Raw genomic sequence first — 15,139 nt, 5'->3', positions numbered from 1 at the left:
GCCGAGTAGGAATACTTACCACAAACCATACCTCTCACATTTTGATTTTGATTTTATGAAAGCTTCTGATGGTTGGAGGGTACCGCTGTTTTATAAATTTGGTGGTGATGATAGTAAATGTATCATGGGACATGTTAGTATGTTTCTTACTTAAATGTGTGAAGCTAGTATTGCGTTATTTTCTTTTCTCTTACTGGTACAACTTTTTATATGGTTTACATCATTACCTACTTGTTCTATTGGTCCATGCTGAGTTAAAAGAAATCTTTCACCAACACTTCTATCATAAAACAAGATTGTCACATCTTACATTGGGTTGTCATGGGCGTGTTGGGTCCGTCTTTGAAGACATTAAGAACCAATGTTTCCTTTTAGATGATCTATGAAAGAGATTTAGCCCAATTAGCTTTCAATGGTTCGTGCTCTGATATTTAAAAAAAACTTGAAAAATCATTAATTCGTAAAAATCTATTTACATAACTACCGGCCTACAAAAAAACCATTTTGTTGAAGACATTTGACAACGGCCCAATAGGGCCGAATTTCCATTAAGTCCACTTCTCATTCTCACCATATAACGCAGGAAAAACCTCAAGAACCCTAGGAAATAACAGGAGAGGGGACGCGCGCTCACTAGCAAAATGCAGGCCTCTTCCCTCCGGCGAGCCCTCCTTCTGCGGGGACCGCGAGGCGCCCAGCTCTTCCCCATTCCCGTAGGCAACAAGCCCCGTGCCTTCTCCTCCGCGTCCCCCGCGGCAGCGCGCTCTCCCAAAGACGCTCATAATGCGCCGCCGCCGATTATGCCGACGCTGCCGTGGGGTGATGCGCTCGCAGCCACGCAGCGCACCTTCTGCCTGCCGCTCGCTGGGCGCGTCCTCGCCGCCTCGGCGACCGAGAACGCGGCCGTGGCCCCCGTCGCAGTCTACGCCTCGCTGGCCCTGGCCGCCGCCGGCGCGCGCGGCGACACGCGGCGGCAGGTCCTCCAGGCGCTGGGCGGCGGCGGCGGGGGCAGGGGCGCCGCGGTTCAAGCGGCCAACTTGGCGTCGCGCGTGGTCAAGCGGGTGTTCAAGGACCGGTCCACGTCCGGCGGCCCGCGGCTGGCCTTCGCAGGAGGAATATGGGCCGACACCTCAACGAGCCTATCGCCGGGGTTCGTGGAGGCCGCCCGTAGTGTCTACAGCTGCACGGCGCGGACGGCTGACTTCATTAACAAGGTGTGGCATATTCAGACGTTCCCGCTTATACCACATGCTCATTAGGTGCTCGACAATACGCTTGTTCCAGGGGTCACTGTAGCAGAACATCTTAATTTGTTGTTTGATGTTATTGCAGTTCCTCACTAAGCTTTTTTTATAGATGGCATTTGACTGGACCGAGCCAAGTAATTTCAATTGGTCTAATGTTTTTTCTGCTGATCTCTGCCTTTGCACCCTTTTCTGTTCATTTATTTGATCTGATAGAAATGGTAATGTGCATTGGAGAGCTTGTGGTGACAAATATGCCCACTATCTACCTTTATTGCCGTCAAATAATACTATGGTATCTCTGTAAAAAATGCTACTTGAACTGTTCTATTTTTTCAGTAGCAAACTGCAACCATGTGATGTGTAGTGTTGTTTCTGTGATTTTTCTTTTGAAACTCTTAACTCTGAAATTCACACGTTTTCTGTTCTATTGGTTTTGAAAGCCTGAAGATGCCGCCAAGCTAATTAACATGTGGGTCAAACAATCCACAAAAGATACTGTTACCTCGCTCCTTCCGGATGGACTAATTGACAAGAATACAGGACTTGTTATTGGCAGCGCACTGTATTTTAGGGGAAGATGGCTTGACAGGACTGATACGAGGAGTGACGCGGTACAAAAATTCTGCTGTCTGGATCGAACTTGTGTTGACGTTCCTTTTGTGGAATATGATAGAACTCGACCTTTCGCAGTCCACGATGGATTTAAAGTGATTAAGCTTCCTTACCAGCAAGGAAATAATGAACGGAAGTTCTCCATGTACATCTTCCTGCCTGATGCTCATGATGGCTTGTTTGAATTAGCTAAGAAAGTTTTCGCGGAACCATCATTCTTAGAACAACACTTGCCAACTGAGAAGCGGCACGTGGATATCAAGATTCCCAAGTTCACAGTGTCATTCCAGGTCAATATGAAGCAGTTTCTGAAAGAAATGGGCCTCGAATTACCCTTCCTCCGTGATGCAGATTTCACTGATATGGTCAAGGAAGATGGATCCAGAAATCCGTTGTATCTATCCGACATACTTCATAAAGCAGTTTTGGAGGTTAATGATGAAGGCGTTGAAGAAACTTCTGTGAGAATTGGCATAGGGAAGCCCTCACCAGGAGAGCACTTTGTTGCCGACCATCCTTTCTTCTTTGTCATTAGGGAGGAGGTGTCTGGCTCAGTAATGTTCATGGGGCACATACTGGACCCATCATCACAATCTTAATTTCGGGCTCTGCACTTTTGTCACCTATATATTACACATATATCTTGTATGATCTGACTTTGTCAGTCTGGTTCAATGAGATTTTTAGTACTTGAGTAATTCATGTAGTGGTTCGTAGTTGTTTGCTTTGTTTTTAGTAACATATGAGCATATAGCTACTGTACTAAACTTTACATCGTCTCCTGTGGGAAACCATATGAAGACAATGCATGCATGTGCTCATGTATATCAGTTTTGCTTTGCAGAAATCTGTAGTCTTGTCCAATTTATAAAATAGATTTTTTTTAATCCGAAGGGTTAGTTATTCTTGTGAATTGGACCTATACCTTTTTTTCTTCTAGTTTTTATCTATGTATGCATTGGTAATTTAAAATTTGGTTTACCATATTTCTATGTAGCTTATCTCAACATTTTATTGATTCTCTACATGCTATTTTCATAGAGTTGTTTCAGTTTCATGTTCTTATAGTAGATTGGTATTTATTTAGTAGAAAATGAACCAAATCACTTGGGAAAAATAAGGTTCCCAAAATAGCCCTTATAGTTTTGTTTAATCCAGAAATTAGAGCAAATTTAGAATTATGTCTTCCCGGACTCCCTGCCTGGTCTGAAGTTATTAAACGGCCGTCACGGCGCAAAAACCACCTGTGGACCGCACCCGTCAGACCCCACGCCAGCCGCAACAAGACAAAGCCGTCCTAGTCAGGATCCGAGCCCGCCCATGCGCTTCACACCCGCGTGCGCCGCGGGCGCGGATGGAGATGGCAGACCGCTCGCATCGCAACTCGCAGACGGCGATGACGACGAACCCTTTCTGCCTCGCGGTCGCAGCGCCAGCTAGGGAATCCCACGCGCGCCGATGATTGATCCGACCCCGCGGAATGGTCCAACGGCTCCACCCATCGTCAGCGTTGCTCTCTCCCTTTGGACCAGACCTGAATTTTTTGCATTTTGGTCCTTCATCGGAAAAAAAATCACGTTTGGACCCTAGAAAATTTTAATGTCATTTTTGGACCCTTTTCTCGGCGCCGTAGCCTGTGGCGCCGAGGTAACACAGCTCGGCGCCATAGACTATGGCGCCGAGGTACGTGCTGCGTTGGCACAACCGGACGTCGTGGCGCCGACGTGGTACCAAGCTCGGCGCCATAGATCATGGCGCCGAGCTCCATTCTGTACAGAAAACTTGTCTAGCTTAGTTGGTAAAATACAAGGTTCTTTACATTGTGGTCGTGGGTTTGAGCCCTATGGTGGGCGTTTTTTAATACTTTTTATCTTTGTCACTTATTTATTTTTTTGTTGTCCATATTTTTCGTTTATGTCGCTGATTTGTCCGTCTTAATTTATTTCTCATCCAGTTTTTTTGTGACTGATTTGTTTATTCGTCTAGATTTTTTTATCCGGCGAGCACATCAGCTGTATATGCAGTAAATTCTAAAATATATCATCCATGAGACAAGTATATAATGAGTATACTTTTATTTAGTGCAGAAGAAAAAAGATGAATATGTGTGCTTCTTTTTACTGGGAATATGTTGTTATGTATTTAAAATTTATGTTCAAAAGAACTCAATGAAAATATAATATTTTTATTTGATCACGATTGAAGTAAGAGTGTTCTCATCTGATTTTTATTGTGGTTAGCTGAGCAAATAAGGGGAGAAGTTGACGGCTTGTGAGCACTGTGGCACACAGCTGCTGTGCTCGCCGGATAAAAAAATCTGGACGAATAAAAAAATCAGTTATAAAAATAAAACTGGATGAGAAATAAATTAGGACAGACAAATCAGCGACATAAACGAAAAATATGGACAACAAAAAAAATAAATAAGTGACAAAGACAAAAAGTATTAAAAAACACCCACCGTGGGGCTTGAACCCACGACCACAAGGTAAAGAGCCTTGTATTTTACCAACTGAGCTAAGCAAGTTTTCTGTACAGAATGGAGCTCGGCGCCAAGATCTATGGCGCCGAGCTCGGTACCACGTCGGCGCCACGACGTCCGTTTGGTGTCAACGCAGCACGTACCTCGGCGCCATAGCCTATGGCGCCGAGCTGTGTTACCTCGGCGCCACAGGCTACGGCGCCGAGTAAAGGGTCCAAAAATGACATTAAAATTTTCTAGGGTCCAAACGTAAATTTTTTTCCGATGAAGGACCAAAATACAAAAAATTCGGGGACCAGACCAACCTTGAGAGTTGAGACGACAGACAGAGCCAGCCGTCAATGCGTGTAAAGCCATGCCGCCGATGACCATCGCCGGGCAACCAACGTCACACATCCTTGCCTTCCTATGCTATCTGATGACCTGCTGGCTGTTGTGTTCTATTTAGGCGGTCTCGGATGCATATGCATGCGCATAAGGGCAACTCCAGCAACACTGTACATACGGACGTGTGTAGCACTGTTTTATACTGTAGATGTGTTGTTTGCAGAGAGAAGTTTAAAATACAGAGTGCGATAAGTAGTGAGATAGGAAGTCTGCTGGAATGCGTGCGTGCAAACGAGACCACGCTTTCAATGTAGCGTGCACGTGGACGTGTACATATATAGACCGGGAGGAGAAACAATCGGTGGATTTAGATACGAGGATGACAAGCAGATACTTTCATGTCATCATCTGTGGTATACTTGAAATGTCTATAGTAGGTTGCATGCGCGCAAAGTGTATATGCGCGTCCATTTGGAGGTCTGATGGAGATAGCCTTATAGGGTATTTTCCTTGTTTTTAATGGAGAAAAGGAAAAAGATAATAATTAAGTGAGAGGAAAAGGTTAGTAGCCACAAGATCACTATGGGCGTGATTGGTTTGACGTAGAAGACTAGCCAGACCCGCATAAGGCTAGCCAGTATTAGTAGAACCAGGGTGACTTCGTGCAAACGCTTTTGTTTGGTTGCATGTACATTGATAGTCGCCTAGAGGGGGGTGAATAGGGCGAAACTGAAATTTACAAATATAAACACAACTACAAGCCGGGTTAGCGTTAGAAATATAAACGAGTCCGAGAGAGGGCGTGAAAACAAATCGCAAGCGAATAAGCAAGTGAGACACGTGAATTTGTTTTACCGAGGTTCGGTTCTCTCAAACCTACTCCCCGTTGAGGAGGCCCCAAAGGCCGGGTCTCTTTCAACCCTTTCCCTCTCTCAAACGGTCCCTCCGACCGAGTGGGCTTTCTCTTCTCAAATCAACCGGGAGCAAAACCTCCCCGCAAGGACCACCACACAATTGGTGTACTTTCATGTCATCATTTGTGGTATACTTGAAATGTCTATAGTAGGTTGTATGCGCGCAAAGTGTATATGCGCGTCCATTTGGAGGTCTGATGGAGATAGCCTTATAGGGTATTTTCCTTGTTTTTAATGGAGAAAAGGAAAAAGATAATAATTAAGTGAGAGGAAAAAGGGTAGTAGCCACAATATCACTATGGCCGTGATTAGTTTGGCGTAGAAGACTAGTCAGGCCCGCATAAGGCTAGCCAGTATTAGTAGAACCAGGGTGACTTCGTGCAAACACTTTTGTTTGGTTGTATATACATAGGCAGACTAAACACAAACTTTGTTTCGTTGGTTGCACTGAAACATGTATTAGCAAATAGTGCATAAATAAATCTTTCAAATATTATATAGCATGATTGATCTAGTTTTGTTCACAAAAATCTAAGGAAGTTTTGTTCACAAAAATGCGAGGAATACAAATATGAAATCGGTTTGGTGATTAAATCTTTTAATTAGAAGATATAAATGAAAATGAGAAATAAAAAGCATCTCGATTTTTGTGCCCTTGCATGCGGGGAGAAGCTCTCGTGTGTCGTTCTCGCTCAGGCTTGCTACGGTGTACAACTTGAATGATGTGAGCTTGCATGAGGAGATACGTGAACCAAACAGACTATGCTTTGAGGCTCCGCTAGTGCAGGTGCACGAGTAGAGAAGTCAACCAATCACGCCCCTACAAGGTCTATATGGACCAAGCAGCTCAATAGCCCAACCAGCTGCCCTTATCCTTTTCTTGCTTAGTCTCGCATGGAAGGACAATAGGATGTAGCTCTTGGTGGTGGCGTCAACACCACCTCGCCCTAGGAGGCATGCCATTCATGTGATCCGGGTAGCCATAACTACCGAGGACTGCTCCACTCCTTCAAATATGAGCGGATATCTCTTTTCCTGAGACAAAAGGACGCATGAACTCCTATGATTTCCTTCATTCACTCTAACCAAGAAAACAATCAACTTGTTCGGCTCTGGGGGCACTGGTTCTCATCCTCTTCCTTTCCATCATGTGGTGGTGTCATTCATCGAGCAGGTGCCTTGTATTGCGGTGGATTGAGAGGGTGAACTACAGTGCCCCATCTACCGGTGGTGATTGAAGGTCGTGTATCTACTAGCTTCGAGGTGCTCTTGTGCTGTTTTTGCAACTAGTGCAAACCGATAGTCTATTGTCGGTTTGTGTGTCTATGTGGTACTACACGGGGGTTTTTGGTTACTATCGAACATGGTCTGTTCTTGGGCTCTCTAATGTGTGGTGTTCCTCTGATCCTCGGGTTGGTGCTATGAACATCTCCCTTGGCTCTGGTAGTGGCTTTGTATCTCTGTCAACCTTCCATCGAGCAGGCTTGGACATGAGCGAGGAAGTTGGTTTTCTAGGATAGAACTCTATGTTCGGTGAGCTTGGCTTCCGGCGTAGACAGTCTACGTGATGTGAGTTATCTGTTGTCCTTCTCGAGTACATATATTTATGTAATATGCTAGTTTTAATACTTTGGTGTGATTGCACAATTATGGACAAATTTACTTTACTCCATAATAGTAGCGGTGTAGTGAGACAATGTGATAATCATAGGTTTTTTTGGAGTGTTGTTAATTTTAGCATTGCTATATTATTTGCATAGTTGAACACCTCTCTATGTTGGCACTAATTTTCCCTATTGGAGTTCCAGAATAGGTTGCTATCTAGAAGCACTTGATCTAGGTATTTGGAGAGTCACTTATGATAGAACAAAATGGCTAAAGGATCATGAGAACCAAACAATGAGTGATAAAAATAAATTCATCTTAATGAACACCAGAACACCAGCAAGATGAACACCAGAACACCAAGATGAACACCAGCAAGATGAACACTAGAACACCAAGAATCGACGGAATCGATTCAAATCGTGACTGGAACCGAGAGGGGAAGAAGAACAGAGAGCTGGCGATTTTCTGCGAGATCCTGAGCAGGGAGCAAGTCTCCATACTTAAGGAACCGAGGGAGAAACGGTTGCAAAAGGGCGGCGTAGAGATCGGCGAGCGCAGAACTGCTAGTCTCCAGAACGCCGCCGCCACCCTTTCTTTTCTCCGCTCGCTCTCTTTCACGAGCTCGGCTGCTGCTGCCCTAGAAAACGTGCTACTGTGGTGGCCTGCTCGGCCACCGGGCCTTGAAGCGGCTCACCCAGCTAGCTCTTTTTTTTTAATAAGGTGAAAATCCAAAATGGACAACATTTATTCTACCAAAGATTAGGTGTGTATATATCTTAGTATTTTTTTAAAAAATTGGCAATTACAATTAAAATAGTCGGCTTTAATTTTTTATCGAACATCCCTTGGAAGGGGGCCATAAAAGAACACCAAAGGATATCCTTGGTTCCGAGTTGGAAACTGGGGCTGCTACCTACTGCCGGACTGATGCCATGTTCCAAAACGGAACAGGCGTTCATGTGCATGCCCAAAATCAAAAGGTGATGGATGCAGACATGTTAGCTGACAAAGGACCTTAACAACTTCAGACCTGCCGCCCAAGTGGAAACGTTTTGGAGAAAAGCGGGGGACATGAGCAAGCACTAACACTACTGGAAAAAGATCCCTCTGGATCCTTTTTGACCTCAGCAATCCACAAGACAATTCAACTTCTGAAACTAAATATTTCCAGGATGCAATGATCGATTTTCAAGAAACATCTGTGGACGAACTGACATCATTCGTCCCATCCAAATTCAACTTCCAGAATCCATCTTTAGGGCTTCTTTAGAATGTAAGAATTTAAGAGGAATCATACAGAAATTAGTTCATTTTTACAGAAAAAACGCAGGAAATAGGAAACAAATCCGGCAATCCAAAGGAGCCCTAATGTTCTTAACCATAGAACCAAACAACTTCTTGCTTATTGCTAATTCATCTTCATGTTCAGACTATATGAAATGTGACAATCTATTTATTTATTTATTTTCTATAGCACCCGCTGTTGGCGTTGCAACAGGATGGGTAAAAAAAAAATCCATGAATAATACAGATGAACGGGTCCTAACAACAATCCTCACTAGAAAACTGAAAGCACATGTAAATCGTGATTCTTTTCTTCTCAATCTTTGTCGCTGATCTATCTATGCACATTGGTAAAAGAATATGGAAACCTTCCAATGGGGAGAAGCCGAAAGCAAAGATACAAGTGTACAACGAATACAGCAAGGAAGGAGAAAGTGGGGAGAAAGAAAGAAAGAATGAATGATCTTTTTCCCGTCGTGCTGGCCTCGTCAATCGTTTTGCCTACACGACGGGCCATGTGTTGATCCGCTGCCATGTCGTTGTGTGGGGTTGTTCGCAAGTCAATCGAAGGTTATCTCACGAAGAAGAAATCAAGCCGTTGATCACGCAGCAGCATCGGAGGTGTCGGCGTCGATTGCCTTGTGATCTGGCTCTTGCTTGATCGCCTTTTTCAACGGCAAGCCATGGCCCAGGGACAGGGCCATTTGGTGTCCCCAGTGGCGACGCGCGTGCGGCGGCTTGCAGTTGGCAGACACCATGGTCCATGGAAGTGGCAGATGACGCGATGCGAATGGCTACGTTTCGTCAGCACTCAGCAGCAGCAGAGGGTTCTGGACGGCTAGTCGGTGTCGGTGAGGTCGAACTGGTCGGTGCCGGAGCGGGAGAGCACGGGGCGGCGGCCGGTGCCGGCGCGGGAGAGCGGCCCAGCCCCGCAGGCCGCGAGGGCGCGCTCCAGGGCGTCCACGACCTCGGTCATGGACGGGCGGTCGCACCCCACTGGCCCCACGCAGTCGGCGGCGAGGTAGCCCACGTAGGCCAGCGCCTCGGCTTCGTCGGGCGTGGGCGCGGGCAGGCGCGGGTCGAGCACGCGCGCGACGTCGTCGGCGAGGATGTGCGGCACCGCGAACTCCACCACGTTCTTGGGCGTCACGCTCTCGGCGTAGCGCTGCACGACGCGGCACCCGGACATGAGCTCCAGGAGCACCACGCCGAAGCTGTACACGTCGCTCTTGTCCGTCAGGTGCTGCAGCCGGTAGTACTCCGGGTCCATGTACCCCACCGTGCCGCCGGTGTAGAGGGGCTCCTGCGGCGTGCCGTCGCCGCAGGCGCCCACGCCGGGGTCCAGGACGGAGGACAGCCCGAAGTCGGCGATCTTGGCCGTCCACGCGTCGTCGAGCAGGATGTTGGCGGACTTGACGTCGCGGTGGATGATGGGCGGCACGGCGTAGACGTGCATGTACTCGATGCCCCGCGCCGCGCCCAGCGCGATGGTGAGGCGGCCGCGCCACGACGACACGGCCGCAGCCATGGGGCTGCGGCTGTGGAGCTGGTCGTGCAGCGTGCCGTTCGCCATGAACTCGAACACCAGCACGCGCTCGCCGGAGTCCGCGCAGCAGCCCAGCAGGCACACGATGTTCTTGTGGTTGGCGCGCGCCAGCGCGGTCAGCTCCGAGTTGAACGCCGTCTCGCGGTCCCGGCGCCGCGCCGGGCGCGCCATCGAGCTCGACGCCTTGGCCGAGTCCTCGGCGCGCTTGATCGCGACCTCGCGGCCGTCGGGTAGGGTGCCACGGTACACGGACCCGAAGCTCCCGGTTCCGATCCGGCTGTCATCGGAGAACCCGTCCGTCGCGGCCTGGAGCATGTCTAGCGTGAAGTGCTCCACCACGCTGCCCGGGCCCTTGCTCCTGCTGGACCCGAGCCTCGGCGGCATCAGCGACTGCTGCACACCAGCGGAGGCATCCAGTTCTTTCCTGCGGCGGCGGCGGCGGCGACACCATAGGACCAGCGCGAACTGGAATGCCACGAAGAACACGAGGAAAACGGCGGCCGCCGCGGCGATTGCAATCCACATGGTCCTCCTGCTCCAACCTCCCTTCCCGGGGACGACCGACGCGTTGGGCCTGGCGACGTTGAGCTCGAACGCGCAGTCGACGCAGACGCAGCGGCTGTCGTCGCAGAAGTTGGCGGAGCCCGGCAAGACGCCGCATTGGCACGAGGACATGGGCAGGCAGGGGCCCGGCATGACGCGGCCGAAGACGAGGCGGTTGGTGGTGTTGAACTCAGGGCCGCCCCAGCAGACGAGGGAGTAGTTGGCCATGAGCACGCCGCAGAAGGCCTTGCCGTGCGCGCGCACGTCGAGGAACTGGGCGTGCGCGAGGTCGGGCGGCGGGTGGGCCACGCCGTCGCCGAAGCAGCGGATGGTGAAATTGGTGCGCAGGCCGCAGACGCCGTCCTCCCCCAATGCCAGCGCCGCGTACCCGGTGGCCGCCGCATCGCCCGGGCCGACGCGCGGCGGGTCGCGGCCCCAGCACGTGAGCGCCCCCGCCGTGGACAGCGCGCACGCGCGGTGGGCGCAAGCGGCCACGACGTCGAAGCTCCCGTTCGTCGGCGCGCCGGCGACGGCCGGGGCCGCTGTGTCGTTGCCGAAGCAGCGGATGGAGGCCGGCGTCCCCTTGAGGATGGCGCACACGAATCCGTCCCCGACGGCGGCGGCGACGAACCGGAGGTCCCTGGAGATGCGGAGGCCGCGCCAGCGCCAGCAGTGGAGCTCCCCGCTGTGGAGCACCCCGCAGACGCGGTACTCGCTCGAGGACAGCGCCCGGAGCGGCGGGCCCATGTAGACCCGCTTGGACCTGTTGCTACCGTCGCCGGACAGGTCCCACCAGCGCATGTCCACGTCGCCCGCGCGCTCGCCGGAGGGCCCCACGGCGCAGAGGAAGTCCTCCCCTCCGGCCAGCGCGTTGAAGGGGTGCGAGGACGGGTACGTCTCCTGGCGCGCGTGGTCGCCGCCGGCGGCCGTGCAGTTGAGGTCGACCAGCAGAGGCGACGCCGCGGACGGCAGGAGCGCGCACACTATGGTGGTGGCGTCCGCCTTGGCCAGCGCGAAGGTGGAGAGTGCGGACGCCGCCGCGGGCCGCCACGTCGCGAGCAGGAAGATGGGCAGGAGGAGGAAGGCGGCATGGAGGTGGAGCCGGCGCGGCGGCGGCATGGGAGCGCGCAGCAGCGTGCGGGGAGGAGGGGGAGGGGGAGGGGGAGCGGCAGGGTAGGGGACATGGTAAGGCAGCCGCGGCACAGGTGTGAGCGGGTGTGGCCGCGTCAAGTGGTGGATTTGGTGGCTAATCCTGCTCCTGCCTGCGTGCTCTGCTCTGGCACTCACCTCCTCAACTGCTCTCGGCTCAGCTCACTCCTGGAGCGCCGCGGCCGGCATGCTTGTGTCCTTCTCCATCAGTCAAGAGGTGATTGATTAGCTAGCTCGGTAGTGCGTTGGACGATGATCAAGGCGATGATTGTCAAAAATTTAACTAATTGTTGTCTCCCGGCAGGTGCAGGTGCAGGGGCTGGGGCAGGACAAGATTGCGCTGTCAGGCAAGCACTGGGGACGCATGTGGCGAGAGGATCATGGTTGCTTCCTGTGGATGCGACTGTTTGCCGGGAAAACTACCGACTACCAGTCTGATCTGATGCAATCTCATGGGCGTTAGATTACTGTTCCGGGCAACTGTAGTGTACGTTAGTTCCCTGTGCACGCCACGTTTAAACCGGTTTTGGACGGCTGACTGAGAGTGGCGGCTTACTCACCGGATTAACTGTAAAAGCGAAGTGACATGGTCAACTCATCATCTGCTCACGCATGCCGCCTTACCGGTGATTATCTACCCACAAGGACAATTACATTTTCGTCTCTGGGTTTTTAGCTTGTTTGAGACAGCTTTACCGTTTCAAAAAAATTGAATCAAAGATTCACACTGGATCTGACATATATGTATAATCGTTTATATAGATGGCCAATAGTGCCGGGCTAATCGGGCCGGCCCGGAGTATGGCACAGCCCGTAGTGCCTGGACACGGCCCGGCCCGGCCCGATGGGTAGTACCGTGCCTGGACCGAGCACCGGGCACGCTGGACCGGCACGGGCACGACTCGATTAGTCCCTAGGCACGGTTAGGCACGATTATGCATAATTAGATCCAAGCACGACTAGTTAGTTGCGTGCTGTACTCTTTTTTTTCTATCTAGGGTTTTCTCACAAAGGTGAGTTTTTATCTAGATAGGTTTTTAATGAGTCAGCCATTGCACTAAACAACTCAATATTAGCTATTTTAGTATGTTTTAACTGTGTTTGTGAATGTCTGACTAAAATTCTGTGGTGTAGTGCTAAACGGGCTAAATGGGCTAAACGGGCCTACAGTGCCGACACGGCACGGCTAAGCAGGCTTAGTGTCGTGCTTGGGCCTGATCTTAGACACTAGTGTCGTGCCGGCATGGCTATTAAACAAGCCAAACGGGCCGTGCCCTAACCGTGTCGTGCCTGGCCATGCCCGGGCCGGGCCGGGCCGTCTATTTGGCCATATATAATCGTTTAGCTACACAGGCTGTGTAACACAGCAGCACAGGATCCATGTAAGGATAATTTCACCGAGGTCTAGTTTGACAACCCTATTTTCTTAAGTAATTTTTATTTTTTCCATAGTAAATTAATTTATTTTACTTTGGAAAAATAAAATTCTCTTAACAAAATGAAATTCCCAAACTAGTCCTAAGATAACTTAATTTGCCAGACAGCACCACGCAGAGGAGTAGCATGAGGACAGGACATGGATAGCCTAAGGCTATTCGCAGCGGTTTCCTCTAAAATTTTCCTTCTATATCACTTTTTGTGTCACACCGTCAACATTCCATCCCCTAATTCTTTATCTTCTGCAGGGGTTCCTCCTAAATTCCCCCTATACCCCACTACAACCATAAAATATCATTTTCTACACATACTTTTCATCCACTATTAAATTTTCTTCTACTAATAATTGAAGGTGGGCCCACGTGAACAGCGCAAGGGCAACCGCGCACGCCACAACTGGAGGGAGAGAGAAGAGGGCGAGCGCGTGGAGGACACCGTAGAGGGCCGCAGCGTCCGCGTGTTGCTGCCCCGTCATGCAAGGGGAGGGGGTGAGAGTGCGGCTACCGCTGCGGTTAGTTTAAGCATGGTGGTGTGACGAGTAGTCGTGAGGAAGGGAAAAACAAGAACACAGAGAAAAAAAATAGATAGATAAAAATGAACCACTATGTTATGTACGAGCGATAATGGTGGTTTTTTTTTCAATTTCACCGATTTGAGTTTGATAAAGCACCCCTTAGACCTTATTCGATGTATTAATGTGGATTAAGGTATAAATTAAACTAATTTACACTATAATCTGTTGACACCTTTTTGGGCGCCAATCACTATAATGAGAATCGGCGGCGGTGCTCTCTGCACAGGCGCGGACGGTCCGCAGCCAGGGGCTGGATGGTCCGCGACCTGGCGCAGGGCTAGAGTTCCCTACATGACTTGCCGGACGGTCCACGCGTGCGCAGGGGCGGTAGAGTTCACCGGTGGCGCCTGGATCTCGCTCTCGGGAGGGACCCCGTTGGGTAGGAGAGATCCTAGGTGTTGTCTAGGCTCGGCAGGCCGACCTAGACTCCTCTGATCGACGTAGAGTCGAGGAGAAGCGGAGAATTTGGGGATTGAGAGGCTAAACTAGAACTAAACTAGAACTACTCCTAATGCTTAAGATAAAAACGAGAGATAAACTGATTATTGATTCGATTGTTGATGATTAATCGGTCGTATTCCTCTATATTTATAGAGGAGGGGGGCTGGACCCGTTACAAACTAATCTCCCGAACTAATCCCGCGAATTTAGCTAACAATTGTAGCAAGAAACTCGGAACCCTAATTGGCTCTGCGCACACGCGGACCGTCCGGTCCCTCATTTTGGTGCTCAACATATGCCCCCTGTCTTTTGGTGGAGCTGAGCGAATCAAAAGCAACTAACTCGATGTGATCACATTGGTTTTCTTAGGCATCTTGTCACATACTAGGATGGTACACAAGGATCTTGGTCCCGATGGTGACCCCTTTAGCTTTGATCGAACTATCAGTCCCAACACTTCCGAGTGTCATACTGGTCCTGACCAATTCGTCATCTTGCTTTCCTAATTTTCTGAGTGTTCTAGCGTAGCTCCGTACTCGACCAGGTCTTCTCCTAGCAGGTTGTCTTCCTCCATGGGTGCCGACACGTCATTGGAGGTATCCTGGTGTAGTACGGATGTTCCGACCTTAGGGGTCGGACGGTCCATGCCCTGTACGGATGGTCCGTCCTTTATAGCCGGACCGTCTGCCATACCTGCAGAGAGCTGCACAGTTGTTGTTTTATTTTCTGTCTTTATGGCCGTTCGCTTTTCCTCAATGGCCTTTGGTCTCCATCTCTTTTGCGGTGGTGGGTACTGCGGATGTGTGTCATTGAATATTTTTTCCGCCTCCTTTTCTTGGTTCTCCTTTGCTCTGAGGCGCTGTAATTTTTGCTTTTACGATCGTGTCAATCCTGATGGGCACCATCGGGGCATGGAGTATTTTGGATCGGCTGTTTTGTTGACAGTCTTATCTTCTTTTTTGTTTGTGTTGGCCG

The 15,139-nt window shown here is 50.0% G+C and overlaps 2 protein-coding genes across 2 annotated transcripts; one reads left to right on the top strand and one right to left on the bottom strand.

Moving 5' to 3' along the window:
- Window positions 1–613: 613 nt before the first annotated feature.
- LOC100193387 (protein Z) lies at window positions 614–2,703 on the top strand. The gene is made up of 2 exons (NM_001138516.2): window positions 614–1,214; window positions 1,688–2,703. Exons 1-2 carry the CDS (start codon window positions 642–644, stop codon window positions 2,456–2,458), a joined length of 1,344 nt encoding a protein of 447 aa, NP_001131988.2. The 5' UTR covers window positions 614–641; the 3' UTR covers window positions 2,459–2,703.
- A 5,991-nt stretch (window positions 2,704–8,694) lies between these two features.
- LOC103652899 (serine/threonine-protein kinase-like protein CCR4) lies at window positions 8,695–12,003 on the bottom strand. Its single transcript, XM_008679891.3, has one exon. The coding sequence runs from the start codon at window positions 11,680–11,682 to the stop codon at window positions 9,313–9,315; it is 2,370 nt and encodes a 789-aa protein (XP_008678113.1). The 5' UTR covers window positions 11,683–12,003; the 3' UTR covers window positions 8,695–9,312.
- Between the last annotated feature and the right edge of the window lie 3,136 nt (window positions 12,004–15,139).

The sequence above is a fragment of the Zea mays genome, chromosome 4, assembly GCF_902167145.1.
Source record: "Zea mays cultivar B73 chromosome 4, Zm-B73-REFERENCE-NAM-5.0, whole genome shotgun sequence".
In the NCBI taxonomy this organism is placed as follows: Eukaryota; Viridiplantae; Streptophyta; class Magnoliopsida; order Poales; family Poaceae; genus Zea; species Zea mays.
Note: the sequence above shows the minus strand (reverse complement) of the source record. Positions and strands in the feature narration are given on the sequence as shown.